The sequence below is a fragment of the Tursiops truncatus genome, chromosome 19, assembly GCF_011762595.2.
Source record: "Tursiops truncatus isolate mTurTru1 chromosome 19, mTurTru1.mat.Y, whole genome shotgun sequence".
NCBI lineage: Eukaryota > Metazoa > Chordata > Mammalia > Artiodactyla > Delphinidae > Tursiops > Tursiops truncatus.
The window spans coordinates 27439310-27466546 of NC_047052.1; the positions used below are offsets into that span (position 1 = coordinate 27439310).

General features: G+C 51.8%; 1 protein-coding gene across 12 annotated transcripts; it reads left to right on the plus strand.

The window, feature by feature from the left end:
- Nucleotides 1–5248: 5248 nt before the first annotated feature.
- PLLP (plasmolipin) lies at nt 5249–25890 on the plus strand. 12 transcript variants are annotated; one of them, XM_033844496.2, is made up of 6 exons: nt 5412–5549; nt 15737–15828; nt 17507–17578; nt 18942–21669; nt 23698–23820; nt 24930–25890. In XM_033844496.2, exons 4-6 carry the CDS (start codon nt 21376–21378, stop codon nt 25044–25046), a joined length of 534 nt encoding a protein of 177 aa, XP_033700387.1. In that variant the 5' UTR covers nt 5412–5549; nt 15737–15828; nt 17507–17578; nt 18942–21375; the 3' UTR covers nt 25047–25890. The 12 variants fall into 12 exon arrangements, with proteins under 12 accessions (XP_033700392.1, XP_033700384.1, XP_033700387.1 ...); XM_033844497.2 differs by having other exon boundaries at nt 17507–17566; XM_073795547.1 differs by having other exon boundaries at nt 15737–17578.
- Nucleotides 25891–27237: the final 1347 nt, after the last annotated feature.

The following is a 27237-nucleotide window of genomic DNA, read 5'->3' on the forward strand; positions in this document are numbered from 1 at the left end:
AATTTTGGTCGGGGTTACATGACTGTCACGTTTATCAAAATGCCACAGAGTGGGAGAAACAAAGTAGGAGAAAACAATAGCAACATACAAAAGTGACAATGGGGAGAGGGGATCCAACATATAAAAGGAGCTCCAAAAATTAAAAAACAACAACACAAACTGGGCTGCAACATTGGAGGGAGTACAGTACTCCACAAGACCGCTGTCACTTCTGACACAACTGCAGGGTTCGAGGGGGTCCCAAAACCACCCTCAGGTTCAATAATTCATTAGCTAGAAGGCCTCACAGAATGTGCTGCAAGCTGTTATACTCACAGTTACAGTATGTTACAGATAAAGAACACAGATTAAAATCAGACATGCGGTGATGGAAATGTTCTGGAATTAGACGGTGGTGATGATTCATTATAGGGAATACACTAAAACCACTGAATTGTATACTTTTTTAAAGGGTGATTTTTAAGTTCCAAAAGTGGAATGTCCGTTGTCCTCTCCCCAGGGAGTCACGGACTCCATGCATTACTTTCCCAGCACTGATGTGTGACAGTATACATGGAGTACTGCCAACCAGGTAAACTCACCAGCTGCCTTGGTGGCCGGAGCCCTCCTTGGGATTTCATCATCACCTGGCCACGGTTGAGCTCAGTGTCCAACTCCTCCAGGTGGAGCTGCTTGAGCTGATGGACAGTGCCTCCACCCTAAGCAAAGATGTTTCTATCAGGCATGACGGTCCAAAGGTTTAGAGATTACCTCTCAGAAACTGAGGAAAAATGGCCAGACCACCCTTTGGGCAAATTTAATTCTTCACTACACAAAGGCAAATGATTCAAACCTTAAATTCACAGAAAAGGAAATATGAAAGGCCAATATTCAGCCACACTAGCTAAGTATTAGGAAATACAAATGGAAACAATGAGACTTTTTTTTTTTTTAAGCTCACTACATATGACCATAGGGGCAGGCAAATAGTTAAGCTCACTTACTCTTTTTTTTTTTTAATATTTATTTTTTTATTATTTTTGGCTGACTTGGGTATTAGTTGTTGTGTACAGGCTTAGTTACCCAATGGCATGTGGGAATCTTAGTTCCCAGACTAGGGTTCAAACCCACATCCCCTGCATTAGAAGGCGGATTCTTAACCACTGGACCACAAGGGAAGTCCCATAAACTCACTTACTCTTAATGAGGATGTCAAAAATATGGTCTTTTGGAGCAATTTGGAAGTATCTCTTAAAAAAAAAAAACCTACAAATACCCTCAATCCAGTGGTTCTGCTTTGAAGACTGGAGTTATGTGTGTACAGAGACGCATAAATAAGAAGGCTGATATAATATTGAAACCTCATAACTCAGATGGGATTCGAACCCAGCCAAAACTCAGATTAGGACTTGAACCCATGGGCTGGGACTTGAACCTACTGTCTTTTGAGATCACACACCTGGTTTCAGGACTTAACGAAGCTCAGGTTCTTTATGTCTCAGCGCAGAAGGAATTCAGGGAGAGGTAAAGTGATAGGTAAGAAGTGTATTTATTTAGAGAGATACATATTCCATAGACAGAATGCGGTCTGTCTCAAAAGGCAAGAGCAGCTCCAAAATATGGAATGTTTTCATGGGCTGTGTAATTTCATAGGCCAGCAAGTGGGAGGATTATTCCAACTATTTTGGAGAAGGGGCGGGGATTTCCAGGATTTGGGCCACCTCCCACTTATTGGCCTTTTATGGTTAGCCTCAGAATCGTTCTGGCTCCTGTGGGTGTGTCACTTAGTATATGCTAATGATTATAATGAGTGTATAATGAGGGTCAGGGTCTACTGGAAATCAAATCTTCCACCATCTTGGGACTAATCAGTTCTAACCAGTTTTTGTCATATCCTCAATGGCTATGTCATTCTTTTAAAGCTTGTGCCCTGCCCCTTTCCCTCCTGTTTCAATATTACTTGTAATGAGGAACTGTTGGAAACCACTTACCTTTTTACCAATAAGGGAAGGGATAATGTAATAGCCCTTCCATGAAATATTATACGACATATAAAAAGAATTAGGTCAGTCTTCAGGTGCCGTCATGGAGAAATTTCCAAGATATGTTAAGTGAAAAAATCAAGTTTCAATGTATACAGTATAATCCCATTTTTTTGTAAAAATGTTTAAAAGTTACAAACAAAGCAAGTCTCTATATTTCCATATATTGTCTTCTCAGTGATTAGCTAGAGGTGAGGGTGCAGGTTTGGAGATGTGTGTGTGAGATGTGCAATGAAATAAACTAATGAGTTAATTGGGCAATTAAAAATAAAGAAACCAAAACCAACCAACCCCACAGCACCAAGCATAGGGCCAGCTGGAAAAGTGTTCAATCGATATTTGCAGATTATAATCAGCGACCTCCCAAAGCTGCTTCTGGAAATTGTTGGATGACCCCCAGCGGAATCTTTCTGTGAATTTTTTAAAATTGGAAATCAAACAGTGTAACTGCCCTCTAATGGTCTATTTTTTTTAACCCGGTACGCGGGCCTCTCACTGTTGTGGCCTCTCCCGTTGTGGAGCACAGGCTCCGGACGCGCAGGCTCAGCGGCCATGGCTCACGGGCCCAGCTGCTCCGCGGCATGTGGGATCTTCCCGGACAGGGGCACGAACCCGTGTCTCCTGCATCGGCAGGCGGACTCTCAACCACTGCGCCACCAGGGAAGCCCTAATGGTCTATTTTTTAATAATAAAATCCAAGAATTCTCTGGCGGTCCAGCGGTTAGGACTGCATGCGTCCACTGCCGGGGGCACGGGTTCAATCTCTGGTAGGGCAACTAAGATCCCGCATGCCATAAGACGCGGCCACAACACTGTCTTACCAAGGGTTTAAGACCCAGGTGACCTGGCCCCTGGCTTCCTCTTGAACTTCATCTCTCCCCAGTCCCTTCAATCTATAACTTTATGTCCCTCCTCAAAGACTCCAAAGTCTTTCCTGCCTCAGGGCCTTTGCATGTATGGTAGTTTTCTCAGCCTGGAATGCTCTTTTCCTGTCTGATTCTTAGGCATCCTTCAAGTCTCTGCTTAAATGTTTACACTTTCCCTGACCCAGCTATCTAAACGACACCCCCAAATCTCAATTATTCTTTCCCATGGCATCTTGCTTTTTCTTGTAGTAATATCATCACAATCTGTAATTATCTATTTATCTGTGCATTTGTATATCTAGAGGCGGTCTCCCCCATCAGATTCCTTGAGGGTAGGGTCTCTGCTTGGATGGCTCTCAGGGCTGTCCCCAGTGCCTGGCGCACCCAAGGTGCACACTGAACATCTGCTCAGTGCCAGAACCCCACAGCCTCACCAGTACGCTCCATCCCCACCCCAAGGGACAGCAGGCCCAGTACACAGTAGGTGCTTGGCCAGAGTAGGGAGCCTTCGTAGAATTAAGGAGAGGTGAGACAGGACAGGTGCTGCAGGTGATCTTTGTGGAGATGGCCTGCACAGACCCGAGGAGGGGGGACTAGCTCTGGGAACGGACAGACCCTCTCCTCCTCATCCCCAGCTGGCTCCCCCCCCATCCCAAGAGCCCAGGGTGACAGTGGGAGCTCTGGGTGGGCATCAGGTTCCAGCCTGGGGACAGGTTCCTTCCCACTTTTTCTGACTGGGGACGAGTGAAGTTGGTTTGGAAGAAAAGGTCGAAGGAAAAAACAATACAGTGATTGAGTCTTGCTCGCTGCCATTTGAAAGGAATGAAAGTGGGATTAACCAAAAACACAAAATCCAAACCCAAACCAAAACATCCTACTGTTTTAGAATCTGCCTCAGAAACAACGATCTTACTGTTTTCCGCGACACTGTAAAATTAAGGGTTTACCCAACAGCCTTGTTCTGCGCTTGGGCTCACACAGTCTGCAGAGAGGCTGGGCTCTGGGTAATGATTTGGCAGCTACCAAGAAGCACTCCTCATTCCCTGAGTATCTGCTCTATGTGTGGGGTGGAGAAGAGGGTCTCAGGTGCATTGGGGGTGGGGAGTGGGCATTGAACCTCCAGTTGAGTAAATATCAAAGGGCACCTTCTCTGAGAGGTCATCTTTGACCACTCTGTCTAAAAGTTGCCTCCTGGTCATCTCTGTCACACTCCTCTGTTTTATTTATTTATTTATTTATTTATTTATGTTTTGGCCACACCATGTGGCATCTTATTTCAAAGACCAAGCATCGAACCCGCCCCCAGCAGTGAAAGCGCTGAGTCCTAACCACTGGACCGCCAGGGAATTCCCTGTTTTATTTTAGTTACAGGATTTGTCACTACCTGAACTTATTTTTTCTCTCCAGTTTATTGCTTGTTACCCCCAGTAGAAAGTGGGATCCAAGAAGGCCTTGGGTGGTTTTTTGCTTGCTGTATTCACATGGCCTGGGGTAGGGTCTGACATATAGTAAGGTCTCAGCAATCATTGGTTGATGAATAAATGAATCAATTATCTGTGCAGGTCGATGTGGCCTGAGGGATGTATGTGTGTGTGTGTGTGTGTGTGTGTGTGTGTTTCAGGGTGCAAGTGGAGCAACGAAACCGTAAGTCCAACATCATCTCCCACCTTCTGACACCTTCACCGCCACCCCCCACCCCTGGCGTGGCAGGAGCTTTCCGTGCAGTATTTCATTTATTTTGCACAGCGGCTCTGTGGAGTGAGGTCCATTTATATCCCTATTATTGCAGACGAGGAAACTGAGGCTCAGCGATCTTCTAAGTTACTGCTCAATCAGTTCAGAAGAGAAAACCACATCAACTGAGTCATAAAAGGGCCTCCCCCTTCCACGCACACCCACAATTTATCCAGACCCTCCCCTCCAGGATGCTCGGTCACCCGGGACTCCTTGGGAGTCTCTGCACAGGGATGCCGATCCCGCTTTACGGGGAGACTTCCGAGAGGGGCAAGGGCTCGCCCAAGGGCACACAGCGCCAGAGAGGCATTCGGCAGGGAGCCGGTAGTTGCCCACTCTGCTAGCGGCCGCCAGTTTATCCCGAGGCTCGGAAGCTAAGGGTGAGGAGGGAGCGAAGGAGCGGTCAAAGCTGCCGCGAATGCGGGGGATACTGTCAGCAGGCGGCTTTCCCGGGGAGAGAAACGGGAGGCTATCTAGGCTGGTTCTGGTGGGGCCATCTCATTGACTACGGCCTCAGTTTCCGCGTCAAAGAGATGGCGACTTGGTGTGGCTCCGGGATGGACCGGCGGGCGGTGTGCGAAGGGTTAAAGGGGAGGGTTTCGTGGAGAGGGCGGGGCCGGGATTCCGGCCGCACCTGGCGGCTCCCGACTGCTCGCCCAGACGCCGCACGTAGCCCCGGGAGCCGAATCGCGAGCGCGAGTCTCCTCGGAGGAGCCGCGCAGAAGCCGGCACCCGCCGCGAGGAGGGGCGGCGACGGCGGCGGGAGCAACCTGTGGAGGCGAGCGGAGCCGCCATGGCTGAATTCCCGTCTAAAGTGAGCACGCGGACCAGCAGCCCGGCGCAGGGGGGCAGCGCCGCGGTTTCGGCGCTGCGCCCAGACCTGGGCTTCGTGCGCTCCAGCCTCGGGGCGCTCATGCTGCTGCAGTTGGTGAGCGCGCGCTTGGGGCCTGGGGTCCGGGGCCGGGGGGTGGCGGGGTGTCCCGGGGGGCCAGGAGGGGTCGGGGGCTCTAGAGCTGCCCTTTTTGCTTGCTTCTCGCACACCCCCAACCCAGGTTCACATGCGCCCCGATGCGCCGTGCCTTCCTCGGGGGCGCCTCTAGGACGGACGCCCCCGAGATCACCCTGGAACCCTCTCACCCCGAGACGTCCTAGTTGCCGTCTCTTCGAGCACACACAAGGTGCACCAATGTCAGAGTGCCCACCTCAGCGCCCCATCACTCCCTCCCAAGTGGTCACCAAGAGCTCACCCACAGAAGCTCTCACAAAAGCCACAATCACCGCGCGCCACTCTCTCTCTCTGTTTCCCCGTCTCTGGCTCTCCCTCTGCCAGGACTAAGCCCCCAGCCCTCCAGCACCAGCCTGAGGCAAAGTTCACTCTCATCTGACCCTCTGCCAAGCTCCCAGCGGCTCCCCGTGGCTGCACCCCAGAGCACTCCTCGTCTAACCGAGTGGGCACATCCGGTCCAGCACAGACCCTTCGGCAGGGCCCTATGGGCTCCCGCGCGGGAGCCCGGCCCTTCTGGCTCCCACTGGGTAACCTGCCGGTTTCCGGCCGGTTTGACGGGCCCCTTGGGGCCGAGATACCGCGCCCAACGCTGGGGGAGGGATTTGTGGGAAGCCAGAGGCAGGACACCTCTATATCCAATACCCTTTGTAGACCCCAGCCGAGGCCGATCGATGGGACCACCCCTCCCCCCACACACCAATTTCAGGCTTGAAGGTGTTAGCTTTCTCCCCATGGTACCCTCTGGTGCGAGTCGGGAAGCTGGGGGCTGCCCTGTGGGAGGGGCTTGGTGCGTTTTCAGAGGACTAGGGGGGAATTGGAGGTGGGCCAAGATCCATTTTGCATTAGGGCACCTCCTGCTGTCCCACTGCTGGGTCCTAGCTAGGCTGCCAGGTTTAGGACTGAAGGCAGGGTCCGAGACCAAACCTCCCTCCTTACCGCAGGTGAGCATTCTTCCCCCTGGGCCAGGTGTCTCTTTCAGAATTCCTCAAATCTCTTCCTGTGGGGCCCCTCCCCCACCTCAGCCTCAGACTCTCTCGGAGGTTTAAAATGTAGATCTTGGTCCCCACCCCCGGGAAAAATGTGGAATTGGAATCTCAGTCACTACAGCCCAGAAATCTACATTTTTAACTTCTCTCTGAGCAGTCTGGCAGATTCTTTGTGAAGGGGAGGGGCGGGGCGGGGGAGAGGTCCCGACTGGGGACTAATTTAAATCTGCAGGTAGGAAAAGCCTGTCCCGAGCGCTGCTGAGCGCTAGGCTCCCGGGTGGTTGTGAAGGGTACAGCAGCCAAGCAGGAAGGGAGTCCCAGTCCCAGGGGTGGGAAAGGACAGAGCAGAGGGATGATCAATTCTGAGTCCAGGGAGGCTCATGGAGGACAGGTGACTTTTGAGCAGGGACTTCACTGAAATCTGAGGCCGAGGTAGGGAAAGGGTGTTCAAAGGGCGGGCCACTGTGCGGGGCAAGCCTTGGGGTGGGGAAGTGGAAGGGAAGTGGGGAGAGTAGCCAGCAGGTTGGTTTAGCCAGTGTAGGGGAGGAAGAAATTTTCCTCTACCCGTCTAGTTCTTCCGGCTGGTCTAAGAGTTAAATTGACATGAGAGAGATTAACAGGAGAAAATCAAAGTTTAATCACATGTACACATGGGAAAGACCCAGAAAAACTGAGAAACTCCCCAAATGGCCAAATCCCTCCCCTTAAACACCATCTTCAGCTAAAGACACAAGAGGATGTTGAGGATGGGGAGCCAGTTATGGGAGGTGAGCAGGAAAAGCACAGTAAACAATTGTGATTCAGATTTAAGTCGTTACTTTTTCCAATGATATGTTTCTAGAGATTTGGTCCACCTCTTGGTACCGTGAGGGAGACACCCTTACAGATGGAGATTTCCCTTACACATGTAAATGTTTCTTACAAAAGGGTAAGAAACCTTGGTTTTCAGTTTTTCCCATGTCTGCTGTTTCTTAGATCAGCAGCTTAAAATTATTATGCCAAGAGATGAATTTTGGGGTGGCAAGTTTTGCTCCCCTACACTGGAGCTGAAGCACTTGTTTCTGGGTGGCCGGAAGCGGAAGGCTTGAATACCTTGCGAGAAGTGGTGACCATGTTCTGTTCACAGCCTTAGGGGCTTTGGAACAGCAGAGGGGTCCCTGCTGGGCTGAGCAGGATGAGGCTGCCTGGTGGGTCCCCAGGGTTAGCTCCCGGTAGACAGGACCTGAGCATCAGCCCCTTTTGCATTTGAACAATGAAACTTGGAATAAGGGGAACTAGAGGAAGGTCCTGCTGTGCCTGCAAGGACTGGGGTAGCTTCCTGTGGCAGAGGCTTGTGGCTCTGATTTGGGGGTCCCCGTGGGCTGAGCATCTGGGTCCCATCGTGCAAATGTAGACACTGAGCTGTCCATGGAATGCAGGACTGGCCTGGAGAGCTGTGGTGGAGCTTGGCACTTAGACTCCCAGGGACTGAGTGTGAGTGGGATGGCCTCCTTCTGCTCTCCCTGCAGTGCTTTTGGGGCCCGGGGAAAGGGGGACAGGGGTCTCCCTTCAGAGTTCTGAAGACCTGCACCTTTTAGTGCCTTCACCAATTGGCTTGTGGGAGAAGCTGCTTCCTGAACTGTTTCTCTGGCAACGGACAGTTCCACTGGGTCTGAGACAAGGAGGGTTCCACTCAACAGGCACCCCGTCTTCTGCGAAGCCATCATAGCTCCCATCACTCAGGTGCAAACTAAGCTCCAGGCCTTCTGGCAAGAGCTTCATATTCTCTTATTCTCCACTTTTCAGGTGAGGAAACTGAGGCTTAGGGGTCAGTTCTCTGCCCAAGAGCTCACAGAGTGATAGAGCTGGGATCTAAGCCCTGAGTGGCCTGACTTTTCTGATCCGTGCTCTATTACCACACTCTTCTGGGCTCCTACTGGGCACTGGGTGTGGTGCTGTTGTGGGAGTGATGGAGACCCCAGGCTCAGGGCCTGCTGTCCAGAAGCTCTTTGTCTGTGAGCTCAAAGGATAAGCTACCTGTGCAGGGATCAGGGAAGGCTGCCTGGAGGAGGCAGTACACGAGAAGGTGAAAGCTAATTCTCCATCAGACCCTTTTGTTTCCCAGGATCTGGTGAAGAGTTCCAGATGTGGGAGGAGGGCGGTGGGAAGGGAAGGAAGAAAGGCCCCAGCTTCTTGAGAAGATGTGTTCTTTGTTTATTTTAGTATTAAATGTGTCCTGAAGAACCAACCTCAGTGTTCACTGATTTATCGCTCCCCCAACCCCATCTAGCTCCAGAAAGAACATGAGATGGAATATGATATCAAGTCACATATGATGGAAGAGTTAACGTAATATATTTTTAAAAGTTGGTGGTGTATGTGTGGGTTGGGTAGGGATTGACTTAAAGAGAGCTAAAAGGAGATCCGGAATCTGTCGCAAGTTTAAGGCTGTCAATTCTTTGTTGAGTTTCCTAGCAGCCTAGGCAAAAAGGGAAACATGAATTTATGCAGAGAGCATCTAAAAATGGAAGCAGGCAAGTTTGATCTAGAGACAGCTCTTGGTCATTAAAAACCTGGAAGCTTTTTTTTTTTAATACAGCAGGTTCTTATTAGTTATCTATTTTATACATATTAGTGTATATATGTCAATCCCAATCTCCCAATTCATCACATGTGGGAGGTAGGGTGCTTTGGACGGGAAGGAGAGGAAATTCAGGAAGGGGAACTCATCAGGGGCCAGGGCCACTAGGGAAGGCTTCCTAATGGAAGTGGGCCCTGAAGGGTTTAGTTATGTGGAAGGGGTAGTAAGGAGGTGCAGAGCAGATGAACCTTGGAATACCTCGTATAAAGGCCCAGCAGTCAGAAGGCATCCTTGAGGCTCAGGACATAGAAACCATATGAATGGCCTGTGTCGGTAGGGCAGTTGTGTTTGGCACCTTTTATCCTTCCCTCTTGCCCTATCTCTTGGGATTGGGGGTGGTCACATGATTCCCAGTTGGCAGATGAATAAGCAGATCAGAAGCCTCACCTGCCACTTGATCACAGTGATCCGTGGGTGCTGGTGAGAGGATTGGTGGAAGCAGAGAGCCTTGGGTTCAAATCCTGGCTCTGTCATCTTGGGCAAGTTCCCTAATATCCCTGAGCCTCAGTTTCCTTGTCTGTGAAATGGTGATGGTGGGATTGTGAGGAATGTGGAAGCTGATGCCTGCAAAGGGCTTAGCGCTGTATATGTTAGAACGAAGGGCAGTTAGGATTCACAAGGTCATAGAATCCTAGGCCTCTTATACTTGCTCCCAAAGGCCCCTCGGTGTGTCCTCAACATGAGCTTGCATTCTTCCAGGGACAGGGAGCTCAGTCCCTCTAAAGGCTACCTGCTCCATCCTTGTGCACCTGGGAGTGTGAGAAAGTTTTTCCTTGTGGTATTCCTGACTCTCTCCAGCCCCACAAGGCATGGCAGCCCCTTTTCAGGTTGGAGGCAGGGCAGAGGCTGAAAGTCAGCCCTTCAAGTTGGCTAGACAGGGTTGTTGGGATCTGCGAGGTGTGAGCAGAGGTTGGCCATATTGGGATCACAGTGTTGGGGACTCACAGGGTTTTCCATAGCACTGAGTTTCATGGGTTCAGCCTCCTTAGGGCAGCATTCCCCGCCCTGCATGCTACCCACCTTCCTTCCTACTCCACTGTACCCAGCAAAACAATGCCTGTATTGTTAGCTCCGCCTACCCGCCCCACTTTGTGGCTAGGAGAGTGTGGAGTGTTTGGAATCAATTTATAATTATGTAACAATATATGGACACATTATCCTTAAAAAGCAAAAACCTATTACAGGTAAGGCTAAAGTTATTCTTGGATCCCCTACCCCTCTCCCCAAGGGAACTGCTGTGTTGGGGTGTTTCTAGTTCTTTTTCCTGTGCATTTTAAAAAACGTTGATGGTTTTATTCTGTATCCTTTGTTCGGTTGCTTTTCTCACACCCAGGGCACCTGCATCTCTTCATGTTATGCAGAGCTGTCTGCCTCCTTCCTGTTTCGGGCTATCCCAGGATGTCACGGTAGGGCCCGAGCTCATTTAGCCATTTCTCTATTGATGGGCCTGTTTTTATTCTTTGAAAAAATTATACAGACATACGGCAAAAATGTTCCAGCAGTCCAAAGCGTTATCAATGAAAATGTAATCTCTCATCCCAGTCGGGACACTCCTCCCATCCCCATCCCCCGCCCTTGCCCGAGGCATCATGGGTGTGGCATTCCAGGGTGAGTCAGTGCAGTTATTTCTACACATGACCCCTATCAAAACACAGGTAGGCGCACTCTGCCTGTGCCCCGCCATGCTTTTACCCCCTTGGCAATACACCTAGGGATGTTCTGTATCGTTGCACATAGAGCTACACGTATCTTTCTCTTTTTAATCTTTTATTTCCTTAATTTCTTTAATAGGTAATGTATTTACAACAGTCTAGATTAAGACAGAGTGGGAAAGAACACAGTGAAAAATCTCTGTCCCCTTTGGTTAGAGTTGACCTCCCCCATGCCCATTCTTCTCCGTTTCCTGTGTAGCATTTTAGGCTTTCTTTAAGGAGATCTGCAAATGTGGCTATAGGTCCCCACCTCTCCCCACTTTACTCCAGGGCTGTAGGCTATACACATCCTTCTGCACTTTTCCTTTTTCACTTAAAAGTGTGTCATGGAGGTCCTTTCGTCTCAGTACCTGAAGCGTGATCGCTTCTCTTGTGGCTTCTGTAGCAGCCCATCCCGCAGCTGTGGTGCGAGTTGTGTGGCCCGTCCCTTTGTTGACAGACACTTGGGTTTCCACTCTTGCTGTTCCACACTGTCACGGTGAATGATCTTGCCCAAGCCACTGGGCGCATCTGTATGGTACATTTCTGGAAGGGGGACCGCTGGCTCAGGTTATGTGTGTTAGTGATTTTGTTAGAGATTGTCAGATGCCCTCCATAGGGGTCACATTTGTGCCCCTCAGTGAGCCTTCTCGTAGAGTGCCTGTTCCCTACAGCTCCCATCTGACAGGCGAAATGGCAGGTCAAGGTAGCATTGTTTTGCATTTCTCTTATGAGTTAGGTTAAAGAACCTCACTTTTAAAAATATGTTTAAGAGCCATTTGCATTTCCTTGTATGTTTGCTTCTTTCCACATTCTATTAAGTTGTTGGTCTTTGCCCTGTCAATTGCTAGGAGTGCTAGATGATTTGCAAATATTTTTTCCCTAGTTTGTTTTTTGACTTTGCTCAGGGTATTTTTTTTGTTTGTTTTTTTATGGTGTTTTTTGTTTGCTTGTTTGTCTTGTTTTGTTTTTGGTCAGAAAGACTTATTTTTATGTTGCCGAATTTCTTGTTTTCTTTCCTTTTTTCTTTCTGGCTTCTGGAAACTGTGTCAGAGTTAGGACTTTCCCACTTCGAGGTAATAAAGAAAGTCTCCCATGTAGGGCTTGGAAAGTGTTGTATCATCCACAGTCAATCACAGTCCTGGAAGATTGCTGGAGGAGACAGCCTCATCTGGGTGCTAAAGTGTCTTTAGTGCCTTCCCAACACTTTTTAAATTTAAAACTGGAGCTCTGGATCCTGGGAAGACAACTGTATCTATCTGGGATGTATTAATATTGTTAATTTTTGTTGTATTTAATTTTATAGTTAGCTTCTATTGTGGTAGATAATGCAGGTTTTCTACTTTTTAGTGATTTAAAAGTTTCTTCTTAAAATTCTTATTTGATAAATCCACATTCATCAATGAGGACTAGTTAAATAAATTATGATACATTTATGCAGTGGCATACGATACAGTTAGTAAAAAGATAACTTCTTACCCCTCAACGAAAACAATAAGGCAGCTCTGTATGTGTGTAATGATGGACAATCTCCAGGCTGTATGGTTAAGTGCAAAATGCAAGGTGAAAACCTGTGTGTGTAGAATACTGTCGTTTGGGAGAAATACACACAGGCTATAGAAATATACACACTCGCCTATCTGAAGTGTATGTGTGTGCATGCATGCCTAGGTAGTCTTTGGCAAGACACTTGAGAAATCACTCTTGGTTGCCCCCAGGGAAGAAATTGAGTATCAGGGGAAGAGGGAGACATGCTAAAAGCACCATTTTGTTACCTATCATGTCATATATATCATGCATTTTAAAAATAGAATAACTTATCAAAAAAATCTTCCAAATAAATGAAAATAGTGGGTAAAACAATAGGACAGGTCATTTATGGGTGCAGCAAAAGCTATGAAGATGGCACTCGAAGTCTCCCTCAGGCCCAAAGAGGGGAAAGCTCCCAGGATCACAGAGCAGCAAGCAATGGCTTTGAGTTCAGCGTTACTGGCTGGGTGACCTTTTCTTAACCATCTGTAAGTGGAAAGAGGTAAGGGCTGCAGAGCTGTCCACGTGTGGTGGATGCTCTCAGTTTCTGTTGGAGTATCAGGGCCAGGTGTTGGTTACTCCTTATCAGCTGGTGAGTTGTTTGTGGTGGAACTCAGTGAGGATTATGCCCTGATTTCCTGCTCTTAGATGGTCTGAGGGAGCTGCAGGGGGTCCTGCCCTGGTCCCCATGGCGATTTGGAACCTGAGCGTTGGGGGAGAGCCTGTTTTCCTTGGCAGTCCAGTGAGCCCAGCCCTGGATATAAACTGGTCCTTTGCTGTTGGGCTGAGTTGGCCCCTCCTGTTTGCCCAAGGGGTGGGAGGACAGGATGGTACCACAGGGTCTCACGGAGACGTGAGAGCAGGAAGGCCGGGGCTGAAGGTCAGGCAGGGCCCAGTTGCTAGGGAACAGACCTGGGGCTGTTCTGGGATGTTTGAGCTTCAGTTAGGAGCGGAGAGGTCAGATACCAGATGATCTGCCAGCCTGTATGAGATTAGCCAGATGGGATCACTTGTCTGTCCTCGAAGTTTAGATGGGGTAGGGCTTGCTCAGTGTCACCCCAAACATTAGTGACAGAGTCAGGACTAGAGCTAGTGTCTGAGGAAGGAAGTCCAGGGAATAAGGAAGACCCTCACTTTAGGTGCCCCTCCCCCCAGCCCTGTTCCTCAGCAGGTAGAGAGGCCAGGCCTCATGGGGCTAATGAAGTTCATATGCTCCCAGCAGCCAGCTCTCTCCGGAGGTCTGACAGCCTCCCAGCAGCCAGCTCTCTCTGGAGGTCTGACAGCCGGATGGGGACCCGCCTGGGGTGCTGAGAACATAAGATTCTGTCATCCCTCTCCACCCAGGGTTCAAGGACTGCCCCTGCCCCTTCTCTGCTCCCGCCTCTGGGGCAGTGATGCTCCCTGCAAACAAATTAGTCTCCAGGGAGTGTCCCTACCTCCTGGAATTTGGAGTTCTGTCCTCTTCTGGGCGTCTCTATCTACTGGGTCACAGAACTGTCCCCACCCTTACAGTGCATGACCTTGGGCCACGTCCATCTCTTCCGAGAGCTTTGCTTTCCTCATCTGTGAAATGGGCCAAGTGCTACTTGAGAGAGTTGGGCTTCCTGGGAGTGAAGCGCTGACGGGGGCTGGATTTGGACTTGACCTGGGCTTTCAAGGGGACTAAGGCCTTCCTGGGAAAGCTCTGTGTCGCCGTAAGGGTCTTAGTGCTGGGGAGGCACCGGTGACTTTCTGGGGAGGACCAGGAGACCCCCAAGGGAGGAAGGTGAGCAGGTCTTAATTCCTGGAACCTCACCCAGGGGGTGCGTTGCTGCTGGCTCTGGGAGCCAGGGAAGGCCTCGCGGATGCCTTGGGGATGCGTCTCTGTCGAGGGAACCTGCTTAGTCTCTGGCCCCAGAGTGCAGAGTGGGAACCAGCAAGGGGGTAGGCAGGAGGCAGCTTGAGCTTCATGTTGGGAAGATTTTTCTAGAACCCTGAGAGAGACCCCAAAGGAAGAGTGGTGGCAGTGGGCTCCTTGACGTGCAGCCCCTCATGAGGGGCTCTGGGGGCGGCGGGGCCATGGGGGCAGAAGTCTCTTTCATCTCTAGCTCTGAGACTCGGGGACTCAGGAATAACAAGCAGTGTGATAAAGGCTGCATTTGGAAAGCCCTGGAGGTGAACCAGGCCCTGAGCCAGTGTTCCCATCCTCCTCCTCCTCCATGGCAGCCCAGGCTGGGAGCGGGGTGCTCGTGGGTGGGGACCCTGGTTGCCTGGCTCCCCGCTGCACTTCCGGGGCCTATAACAGTGCCTGGCAGAGAGCGGGCCCTCGGGAGAGTTTGTTCAATGACTCGATTTGGTAATTCACGTGCCTGCTTTTCAGGTAACAAAAGGGAGGCTTGGCCGAGTTAAATACCACCCCGGACCGGGTCACTTGGCTCGGGCTGGGTTCTGAATGCCCTCGCACCTCCTGTAGAGCTGGGGTGTGATGGCCTAGGATTCTCGAAGGCTCGTAGTGTACAGAGCGGGAATTCCAAGGAGCCTTTCCCTAGAGCCCAGCCCCTCTGCACAGGGAGGAAGGAGGTGGTGTGTGGAATTGTTGTGGCCACGCAGGCACCCGGAGCCTCTGTCCCCTGCGCCTTTGTCTCCTGGGACACAATGGGTGGCTTTTTGTCCCCATAAAGTCCCTTTCACTGTAGGGAGAAGGGCCAGGGCGGGGGTGGAGTATGGGCCTGGTCAGGCCAAGTTCTGAGTGTCCTCAGCTGCCCAGATGTGTCCCTGTGAGGGGGAACCCCGGGAAGGGTTCACGTGGTCCCCTGGGCCGCAGTTTTCTGGATGGTGCAGTGGGGAGAAGGGAGTCCTGGGGGCTCTTGGATGGGCCCTGCCCTCAGATTGTTTCTAAAACATTTGGTTTCATCGCCAATGTTTGAAAAGCTGAAGATTTCACGTAGATATTCGGATTTCTAACGTCTCCTGGAAAATCAGAAGTTCTTGGGACTACCCTGGTGGTCCAGTGGTTAAGACTCTGAGCTTCCAGTACAGGGGGCATGTGTTCAATCCCTGGCTGGGGAACTAAGTTCTGGCAGGCTGCTCTCAGCTCCACAGACCTCCCCGGGCCACCTTAGTCACTTCTGTGACCTGTGTGCCTTGACGGCTGCTGAGTTTAAAACCCTAACGTCAGCCTCCAGGCACTGAGGTTTTGTCCCCCGCATGGACGCTGCGGTGTGGGGTTTACTCCCTCTAAGCTGTCAAACAGCCCTCCTAGCCACTCACAACTTCTACAACTTTTCACTTTTTCCTTTACAGTATTTTACTTGCATGACACACCTATGAGGTGACCAGGAGAGGTGTACTTGTCCAACCGCCTCACGTGTCAGATGAAGAAACAAACCAGAAAGGTTAGGTGCCTCTTCTAAGACCACGCCAAATCTACAAGGGTCTAACTCAGCCCAGGAGGTGGAGAGGATTAAAAGGAGAGTTGGCATGACCATCTTTGGGCGGGAGAGGAGTTAGCCAAGTGCTCATGGGATTGGTGGAGTCCCTCCAGTAAGTACAAGGGAGGGAAGGCTGTGGGCCCCCCTGGAGGAGCCCTGTGTTGAGGAGTGTCAGGCCTCAGACTTAGGGGATCCTTGGAGAACACTGAGCAGACCTCCCTGCTCCCATTGTACAGGGGGGAAGACTGAGGTCTAAAGGGGTGAAGTGTTCTGCCCAGGGACCCTTAGCCTGTGAGGAATGGAGGGAGAGTAGCTGCAAGAGGTGTCCTGGGGGGTGGCTGGACTGGGTTCTGCTCCCTACCACCTGCGCACCGCCCTTTCTTTGGATAAGCCCAGCTGCCTTATCTGGAAGGTGGGCGGGGCCCCACTGGCTGAGGACCCTTATCTGCCAGGAACTGTGCCTGGTGCTTATTAGATGCATTATTTTTCCAAGGCCTCACACCCCTAGGAACTGCACACACTATTACTACTACAGGAAACCAGCCACAGAGAATGGATCGGGAAACCCATGTTCTAACCTCTCAGAGTGATAACATTAGAGCACGGAGAGTGTTAAGCCTATGTTGGGCATTGGTCTTGACCAATCAGATCATAACAGCCATTCGTAGACTCAAAGAGTAGCTAAGAAAGATGTATTCGTTTCCTACAGCTGCCATAACAAAATGCCACAAACTAGGTCGCCTAAAAAACATAACAAGGGGCTTCCCTGGTGGCGCAGTGGTTGAGAGTCCGCTTGCCGATGCAGGGGACACGGGTTCGTGCCCTGGTCTGGGAAGATCCCACATGCTGCGAAGCGGCTGGGCCCGTGAGCCTGTGCTTTGCAACGGGAGAGGCCACAACAGTGAGAGGCCCACGTACCGCAAAAAAAAAAAACACACAAAAAAAACCCCACCAAAAAACAGAGGGACTTCCTTGGCGGTCCAGTGGTTAAAGACTCCATGCTTCCACTGCAGGGGGGCATGGGTTTGATCTCATGTAAGATCCCACATGCCACGTGGTGTGGCTAAAAATAAAACAAGAATTTATTGTCTCACAGTATTAGAAGTTCAAAATCAAGGTGCTGGCAAGGTTGGTTCCTTCTGGAGGCTCTGAAGGAGAGTCTGTTCCATGCCTCTCTCCCAGCTTCTGGTGGTTGCCAGCAATCCTTTGTGTTCCTTGGCTTGGAGACACGTCACTCTAATCTCTGCCTCCATCTTCACATGGTGTTCTCCCTCTGTGTCTCTTTGTCCAGTTTCCCTCTTATAAGAACTCCAGTCCCTGGATTGGGGCCCACCCTAACTGAGGAATGCCTCTTGGTCAGGCATTTGTGACTAATTCCTCTCCTCTCTGGCCCTGCAGTTGCTTTTAACAAAAATATCTCTGTTATCCAGTCGTTGAGAAATTTTTGTTTGGAGGTGCAAAGGTCCTGGGGCATGTGTGAATGAGACCTTTTTTTTTCTTATATTTCTTGAATGTGACCTTTTTGACAGCCATCATTTAAAGAGAAAACCCCTAATCAGAAATCTTTAGGTTTTCAGGAAGACAGGGTTTGTTTGTTTTTTTCCTTCAAGATTTCCAGACCTTTCTCTTTGTTTATCTGCAGTGCATGCCTGAGGAGGTGTTGCTGGGGCCTCAGAGAGTTTGGAAGGACCGAGGGGATGAGGTTTGGTTCTGTGTATGTATGTGTATTTGTGTGTGTCTGTCTTTAAGAGTAAGACACACAGATACATGTGTAGACCCCCATGGAGAAACATGGGGACAGATGAACACGTAGGCAAGAGACAGGGACCCCCGGAGGTAAAGGCACAGAGTTCTGTTCTTCGCCACATGGCTCCCTCCCTTCACCTCTCGCATGCTCACATGTCCTAGTGAGATCTTTCTTGGCCTTCTTATCCTTCTCAGCTGGATTTTCCCCCACAGCACATATCCTGCGTTTCCCTCATGTATTGGGTTTTTATCTGCTACCCGCCCCGCTGTCCCCCGCCAGGAGAGCAGGGCTTTTCATGTTTTGGCTCACACACACAGTGGTAGGTGCTCAACAGATATTTGTTGAATGAGTGAACCCAGAGGGATGCACACGGCAAGGCCTGTGGTCAGAGAGGGTGTCAGAATTGCACGAGGGCCTGGGTGAAGCCCTGTGTGCAGGTGGCAGAGGTGGGGCCTCCTGCCTTGCTCTCCACCCTCGTCACCCTACTGCCCTCCCCCTGCACAGTGGGGTTTACTGTTCTGTACTGGACTATAAGACAAGTCCTCTGGCCTCTTCCAGCTAGACGGTGGGTCCACAGCAGGAGGGAGGGGTCCAGCAGCTCCTGCAGCTTCTGGAGATGAGGCCTGGGCCCAGCTCCCCATGCAGGGCCACCCCGGCCAGCAGAGGGTCAACACGTGTAGGGGTGCCCTGTCCTGGGCTGGGGCACTTCCTGTAGATTCTTGGGGCTGGGGTGAGGGGACGGGAAAAACCAGTCTGTCTGGTTGAGGTGGGGGAGGGCAGAAACCAAGGCGGCTCCCTGGGCAGCAAGGCCAGAAGGAACCAGAAATTCCCACTGCTTATGCAGCAGCTTTGTCTCTCAGGCTGCGCTTGCTGATCCGGAAATCAGGGCTGGGCAGGAGGGCGAGGCAGAGACCAGAGAGCCTGGATGCCTGCGGGGCCTGCCCCCTCGGAGCCAGCGAAGTGTCCTCATTTTTTATACATCACTAAGTAACTCTCAGTAGCCCAGGGTCCAGAGAACGACAGATCTGGGTTCAAATCCTGCCCTGCCCTTTCCCCACGGGTGGCCGTAGATGACTCATTTTCCTCTGAGCTCCTGTTTGGAAAATGGGGATAACACATAATACTGACTAATGAGAGGGTTTGGGGAAGTCAGTGAAATAAAAGGGAAGGTGCTTACCTGCGGCCTGGCACACAGCTGGAGGGCGTTATGTGGTTATTGTGACCAAGCCCATGAGTAATACACCAACAATTGATAAGTGTACGTTAGTGTAAACCCAGATCGATCCTTTCTTGATTTTTCAGTTCACCGCATTTTCTAACTTCCTTTCAGATAGTTGGAACCAGGCAACACGATGGCATGGAGGCCTGTAAGGACCCTGCTTTAAGTGAGGAGATAATTGTCTGCCCCTGACGCTCAGTCCTCCCCTGGGAGGGTCCTGCGTCCTGCTTTGGGAGTGTCTGTCCTCCTTTGTAACAGTGACCCTCCCCCAGCCCTGGGGGCTCTTGCCCACCGATGTGTCTGTTTCAGGCAGGGTGTCCTAAGGTTGGGTGGTTGGGGGGCTGTGCTGAGACACCCGCACTCTGGGTCCTCATGGGTCAGGGCTGTGCCCCCAGCGGTGTGACTGCCCTCAAGGCCCTGTTACCTGTCCCACCTTCCTCGCCTGCAAACTGGGCCCCATGGGCCACCCAGCTTGGTGGTGGTGGCTAGAGGAGAGCACTAGAGGCTAGAGGTAGGGCAGGGGAGGCTGGCAGGGTGCAGTGTGGGGTGGGCGTCCCTGGGGTCTCACCCCCCCACCCCGGAACGGGAGGAGGAGCAGGTGCAAAAATCTGGAGAGAGGGGGGAGTGGGCGCTTTCCCGAGTCTCCCACTCCCACCCCTGGGTGGAGGGAGGCAGGGCTGGGAGCACATTCACCGATTCACCCCTGCGTCCTCTTGTGACACACAGCACCTGTCGGGGGCAGGGGTCTGACCTCTGTTTCCTGGATAAGGAAACAGAGGCCAGTTACCTCTTGAGCATGTGTTTATCGAGCAGGTCTATGCGCCAGGCACTGCCGGGCACTGGAGACACAGCGATGACCAAAGAAGGATTCCTCGGGGGCCTGCGTTCTAGCAGGCGGACTCGAGTTGCCCTGGTGAGCCGCACAGAGCGGGAAGGCACTTGCCTGGTGTCCCATAGCCCAGGCAGGATGAAATCCCAGCTCCTGACTCCTAAGCCCAGGGCTCCACCTCTCACTTCCAGGTGGTGGGGAGAAAGGAAAGTCGTCACAGGGGCTGCTGGATGCCCGGCCTCAGCTAGGCTTATTCCTGCCCTGACCCCACAGGTGTAGGGAGATCGATACAGAAACTTCCCTTTTGGTCCTTGGCAGGGGTGCTTCGGTGGGGTGCCTGGCAGGCACCCATTCTGGCTGCTCTGGGGTGAGTGACAGCTCTCCCGTGTCTGGTCTAGGAGCTTGTGGCGGGGGGACTTTCTATCCCCCAAACCAGCAGCAGAGGTGGGTTTCGCTCCTGAGCCACTTCCCTGTGATCCAACTGATGGTTGGCTCATCCTTGAGACGGTGGCAAGGTCACTGGGAGCCTTGGTGTCACACACTGTCCATGGGAAGAAGAGTGACAGCTTTCTCTGTGTCTTCATCAGCAAAGCAGCCTTTCTCCACAGCCCCCCAGTTGATCCTCCCTCCCTCAGCGGCCAGTCCCGAGGCCTGCTGCCGGCCAGGGATTCTGGAGAATGCCCTTGCGGTGAAGGAGGACGTGCTGGCCTGTGGGGTCTCAGCCAGCAGGGAAGGGGCCAGGAGAGGCTTGGGGGAGGCTAGGATGGCCACAAGTGAGGTACCACCCTGCCAAGTTCCCCACGAGGCCATGAGGGGTTCAGCCAACCTACCCGTGTAAAATTCCCTGCAGCACAGCGTCCCCAGCTGGAATTGTTCGTTTATGTATACAAACCCCCATGGGTCCTGAACCTATGAGGTAGGTATGCTCTTTATACTCATGTGACAGGTGATGTGTCCAGAGCACAGAGTGGTTGTGAGCTTACCCAGTGTCACACAGCTGGTAAGGGGAGTGCGTTTTAAATCAGGCACTTGGCTCCGGAGGCCATGCTGTCAGCCGCTACACACACTACAGGGATGTTGGGGCTCACCCTGCCACATAGGAATGGCGTGATAGGTCCTTTTGCTTTTCTGAGGCCCAGTTTCACCTGTAAGGTGGGGATGGTAACACCTGTATTGAGGCGCAATTAGGAGAGTCGGAGAAGCTGGGGGTGGAAGGGGCTTGGTAGGGCACCAGGCAGAGGTCACCGTACCTCTGGGACTCTGTGCTTGTGTGTCCCTCCTTCAGGGATGTGCTGGTGACTTCATCTTTCTTTCAGAGCCTTTTACTAAGTTCCTGACCAAGCTCGGGTCCTGTACTGGGTGCTGAGGTGCACCTATGAATGGGACAGTCATTGTCTTGCCCGTGGGGAACTGGGCAAGCTTGGGACACCACCCCTCCGGGGCTGCAGGGGTCTCACCCTGGAGGCAGCAGGGTGGAAGGCACTGCTGCTGTGGCTTCCAGTCTGGGGAAGGAAATAGAATTACAGTCTTGGGTGGTGGGTGCCTGGGGGGCCATGTGAGCACAGAAGAGAGTTCTGGAACCCAGACTGGAGGAGCAGGGAAGGTGCCCTGGAGCACATTAACATTTCAGCTGAGATCTGAAAGGAGTACGTTACCAGGCAAGGGCTTGGTATGTATTGGTATGCAGTAGGAGCCAAATAAATTTTTCTTGGGCAAATGAGAAATGTGTCCTGCAGAGGGTGCCCCATGGCAAAGGCCTGGAAGCCTCTGGTCTGTGGGCTCCAGCCTGAGCGCTGGGGGCTCTGGGAGACGCTGGCCCTGTCTCGCTCCCTCCAGGTGCTGGGGCTGCTGGTGTGGGCCCTGATTGCCGACACCTCGTACCACCTGTACCCGGCCTATGGCTGGGTGATGTTTGTCGCTGTCTTCCTCTGGCTGGTGACAATCGTCTTCTTCATCCTCTACCTGTTTCAGCTGCACATGAAGCTATACATGGTGCCTTGGCCGCTGGTGGTGAGTCTGGGTAGGAACCCTGGGGGTGGGTCCAGGGTGACCCCTCTGCCTCTGGGTGTAGCTGTGACAATGCAGCCTTCCCTAAATGAGAAGTGGCAGGTGGGGGTTGGCTGAAGTCCTCGCTGGCCTGTAGCTCTGGGTCGGGGAGGGAGGATTGGTGGTTCAGGTGTCCAGTTTTTCTGAGCACTGAGAGCCATGAATCCAGGAGAACTTAGGCTTGACTTTCTCCCACGAAGGGAGTAGAAGTGAGGGGCTGTTGAATGGAGAGACTGGAGGCCATTTGGGATCTTGAAAGTATTTTTCCTTTTGGGGGGCAGTGGGGATTTGAATCTGTGGGTTCTGACTGGCAGCCCTGGGCCTGGAGGTTGGGCTGAGCTGGCAGGAATCACCGAGGCTGGGCCCGGTGTGTGCAGGGCTCAACGTGCCATCTCACCCCCCGCACCCCGCTGTCTGCAGGGTGAGGCCCCTGCAGCCTGGCAGAGGATGGTGTCCCGGGTTGCCCGGGTCAGTCTCCTTAGGACACAGAGCTGTGAGTGTCCATAGGAAGTACCCTGGCCAGACACAGAGAAAGCTGCTAGGGCTTTTTTCTCTGACCCGGAAAACCCCTGCAGCTGGGGTCTGAGGCTTTCAGTGAGCAGAGAGAGGCAAGAGAGGCACATGATTGTAAGACAAGCAAAGCTGGGACTAGGCAGCATTGTTTGCAATTCAATGACTTTTGAAGCTGAGGAAACGTGAGTCATCCTCAAGACAGACCGTGTTTGTTAGATCTTGACATCACTGGCAGGAGCCAGGTGGTGTTTGCGGCGGGCACTGGGCTTGGAGGGAAGATCCTGGCATGAGGAGGGGGCGGCCTGACTTCCTGGCTAGGGTCCAGCCCCTGCCTCGTGTCCTAGGAGCCTTGAAGAAAGACATCCCCGGAGATGGAGGGGCCGTGGTGTCTCTTAGCACAGATCTGGGGCCCAGCCACAGCTGCTGATGGAAGGAGGCTCCTTTCCCAGGCCATGATGGCAAGGCAGTGTCTCACCCTCCTAGAGGAGGCTGAATTATGATTGCCAAATTGGGCTTTTCTGGGATAGGGGCTACAAGCCCCCTTCCGGGCACAGGTAAGAGGCGTGGGTCAAATAGGTCAGGAGGGGTTCTGAAGAACCCGCACCTATCTGTCCATAGGAAGCCGCCTCTACTCAGCTCTGTTGTTAGTGGGAGTGCAAGTGCCAAATCTTGATATTTTAAGATTGAAAGTTTTATATGCGATCTTAAAGTTTTCGTATGAAATCAAATTTAAAACGTAATATTTTTAAAAAATCTATGGGATGAGCCAAACATGCCTGAGGGCCACCAGTTTGCGATCTCTGCTAAGTGTCAACTGGCTCCGGGGGCCAAGCGCTGGGGGAATGGGACCTGGGCCTGGTTGTCAGCCCAGGACCCTTCCTTGCCAGCCTGGCTTAGGGGTCCTCACCCTGGCATTTGACATGGGGCCTAGAGCCTAGGATGTGGCCGAAAGGCAGACATAGGTTCTTCCCACTGAGGGCAGAGAGGGACGTGAGGCACCACCACCCACGCCCCCGCTGCACGGGTCAGCCTCAGAGCCAAGTCCTCGGACAACAGGGAGGGCCGGGCCTGGCTGGGAGCCAACACAAGCAGGCCCTGGGTTCAGCTGGTGCACTCAGAGACAGGCTTGGTTTGGTCTCTTGCCATCAGGAATGGGTTTTGCCTTGTGGAACTGTTGCTGTCCTGACCAGGTCACTTTAGCAGCCCCTCCACAACCCGCCCGCCCCCCCCCCCCCCCCCCCCCCGCCATCTCTCAGCCTTCGGTATGTCTACGTTCCCTGCTCATATGGCCTCCAGGCTGACCCTGTGTAGACTGCTGTCTCTTGAGGCCTTTTTAGAGGGAAAGACCCACGTGTCTCCATCCTTGAGCCCCAGCCCCTGTTCTGGCTACTAAAGGGATGTGCTCGTGGGGACCAGGAGGTTCCACAGTTACCGGAAGTGTCTCACGTCTTAAGACTTCTCTCCCCCACCTACCCCCAGTTAATGATATTTAATGTGGGCGCCACCGTTCTCTACATCACGGCCTTCATCACCTGCTCTGCTTCGGTTGAACTGACGTCCCTGAAGGGCACCCGGCAGTACAACCAGCGTGCAGCTGCCTCCGTGAGTATGGTTCCCTGGGGCACCCTCGGCAGTTACAGGGGAGACGGGCCAAAGCAAGGTCTGGGCCCCTGGACTCTCACTGCTCCCTGGTCCCAGGCCAGGCACCTGCCACGTGCTGAATTACCCTCCTCTCAGTGGGCTCAGTTTTCCATAATTAACAGCAAAACCCCGAGGAACCAGAATGCTTGGGGAATACCTGGGTGGCACAAATGAAGTTTGGGTTAATGCTGCTGTAAATCAGTCGTGCTGCAATGATTTAGGGTCATAGGTCCCCTTGGAGAATCTGTTGAAAGCGCTCTATCCTCCCCCCTGGAGAAAGGCACGCACAAAAACCTTTCGGTTTAAACCATCTGGGAGATCCTCAGGCTCTCCCATGCAGCTCAAACTCGGGCTCCACGTCAGGTAGCCAGTGAAGTATGAGTGAGCACGCCTCACCCACGAGCCCCTGCAGGCACTTCCTCACTGTCCTTCCACTCCCTCAGTGGGGAGGGGGACAGGGACTGCCAGTCCTTTCGACAGACCAGGAAACTGAGGCTAAGAGAGGTGAAGGGACACCACTAAACTGAGTCCTGGGTAGGGCGGGAGTTAGACCAGGACTTGGGTCTCCTCATTCTTTCTGGTGAGGATGGTTTTGAAATCTGTGAACTCAGTCACCAGGATAGAGATGGAAATTCTGAACGTGGCCTTAGGTGCTAGTGTAGGGATACCTATGAATTGATTCCAGAAAAACTCCTAGGGTAGCTGAACATTGCCTTTTTAAAACTAAATCCCTGAAATGTGTCTATAAAGTAGCTCCTACCCCTTGGTGACTCTTAGCACACTGTCCAGTTATCCCTCAATCTAAGACACACCTGGCTTGTGTGGTTAATGGTTCCCCACTAGAATATAAAGTTGGCACCCCAGAACCTGGTACCCATCAGCCCCCACGGTGGTCAAATGGGTGTATGGTTAAGGAGGAGGTGGTGTGGCTCCAGAGCAGCTCATTCTGGTTGAGGGGCCCCGGGTTTCACTGTCTGCATCTACCTTCCTGGTGCTTGTATCACTGTCATAGCCCCCAGCCCCGTGTGCCGTGCTGCAGACAGACTCACCTCTGCTGTCTTCTCTTTCAGTTCTTTTCGTGTTTAGTGATGATTGCCTATGGAGTGAGCGCTTTCTTCAGCTTCCAGGCCTGGCGAGGAGTAGGCAGCAATGCAGCCACCAGTCAGATGGCTGGCGGCTATGCCTAAACCATTGGTGCCATGGGCCACCCTGGGCCTGAAGGCTGTAGCCTGGTCCCTGTGCAGGTGGCCCCGCAAGCCCGAAGCCTGAGCCCTGCATGGAGTCAGCCCGGAAGGGACTACACTTGCTCTTCTCTGCTCATCAGACTCCTTGGGCTCACCCCACACTCCCAGGGAATCAGGATCCTTCCTCTGGCAGGCGCATGGGCTGGAAGAGAGGCCAACAGCCAAGACCTCTCCATCCTCCATATTCAGCAGAAGGTGATGGGGGATACAGGACTCTCTCTGCTTTGTCTTTAGGACTTCGGTGTCCAAGGCTGGGAGCCAGCCTTCTCATTGGCACTAAATACACTAACAGTGACTCCAGACTTGCAGCCCACCATAGAATATGCCTAACAAGCAACAATTATTTATCTCTGTTTTTGTTCTGGGAAGCTGAGCAAATTCATGAAACCGTTCTGATTCCTTAAAACATAATCCTGGCCTGACCCTCCGCCAAGCTAGCACGTCACTTGTAGGGAAACATGTCGAAAGAGGGTTATGATGCTGACAGCATGGTCTTCCTTTCCTACATTTCAGACATACCAGTTATTTTAAACAAATCAGTTTTAAGTGACTTCTCAATGATGAAAAGCTTATCCAGGTTTCCCTCCCTTTCCCAAGCCTTGTTTGTAGTTTTCCCTTTGGGAAAAGCTAACATCAATGCCGACTGCCTCCTTGACACTGTTAATCAGGCACCTGGGACATGAGGGAGGGAGGGAGGTAAAGCAAGGCCTTGCTAGTGAGTTGTCCAGTGCTTGGTGGCGACTTTGTTGTTTTTGTTTTTTTACAAAAATAAAGATGAAAGAACTTATTTGGGAAAGATGTTGGGGAATCACGGTTATAGATGCTTATAAACTCCAGGTAGCTGCAGCATAAGTCAGTACAGTCAGCCCTCCATATCCGTGGGTTTCACATCTGAGGATTCAACCAATCAGTTGATATGCAGGGTCAGCTGTATTCAAAATACTCGCCATTTTACATAAGGGACTTGAGCACAGATGCTCAAGTCCCTTAGGCATCTGTGGGTTTTGGTATCCCCAGCGGTCCTGGAACCAGTGCCCCACGGATACCAAGGGACAACCGTACAAAGGTTCCAAATGCCTATTTAAAGGCAGTTCCAGTCCTGGAGTCACTCAGCACCACCAGCCACTTCTTTGACCTGAGGTAGGATGACCAACTTCCTGCCTGCTTTGCTGGGACAGCCCCGTTTATGCCGCTTGTCATGGCATAAATTTAATAGCACCCCTTTTTATTCTGAAAAGGGTCTCAGTTTAACAGTAAATCATTTAGTCATCTTGATGAACTTAAGATTGCCATAATGTCGCCTACCTTGACAGTTTGTGAAGTTCAGAGATGAGATAATCCAAGTGCCTGATGCGCGGAGCTGCTACAGACAGTAGAGAGAGGGGAGAGCAGCAAAGAGGGGGAGTCCTTCTGAACTTATTTTCCCACCACAGAGCAACATGCTCTGAATAATGAGCCACAGGCATTTCTGGGCACCCCTTGGTCCTGTCTTAAAAAACTGGGAACAATTAAAATGTAACTAGATTCAAACAGTTGCAGATGAGCTGCTCCATTGTGAAGGGTGGGGGGGGGAACTAAGTCTGATACCCATGTCCCATTTGGGTCCCAGGCCTAGTTTGTGCCTGTTGTCCTGGTGTGAGTTAATAGCATCCCTTTTTACTCTCCAGTGTCTCAGAGTTTGAATAACAAATTATAGTCATTCTAGAATTAAGCCATAAAAGGATAGTTTTAAGGAAGACCAACCGATTTGAGGCTTAAGAGAAAACAAAATCCTTGGCAAGTCTTACCAGGTTTCTGACACCCTAAAACACAGCCTATTTTGGTGGAGATGTTAACACTCTTTGTCAAACAACTACCTGTTGGTTCAGGCCAATGCATCCCCCAGTCCTTAGCCCCTGGCCCTGCAGTTTGGGTGAACAGTGCTTCCCATGGCTGAGGAGGCCTAAGCAATAGGAGGAGGCAAATGTCTCCTGAGGCTAGGTCTGCACGTGGGGCCTTCTCATCCCAACCATCCCTGAGCCCCTCTGAAGGTGGGACATGATGAGCTAAGTTCCTGAGCAGACCGGAGAGAGTTCTAGTTTGTTTTAAAAAAATCAGAAAGCCTGTTTTCTAATGTGAAGCTACAACAGACGTG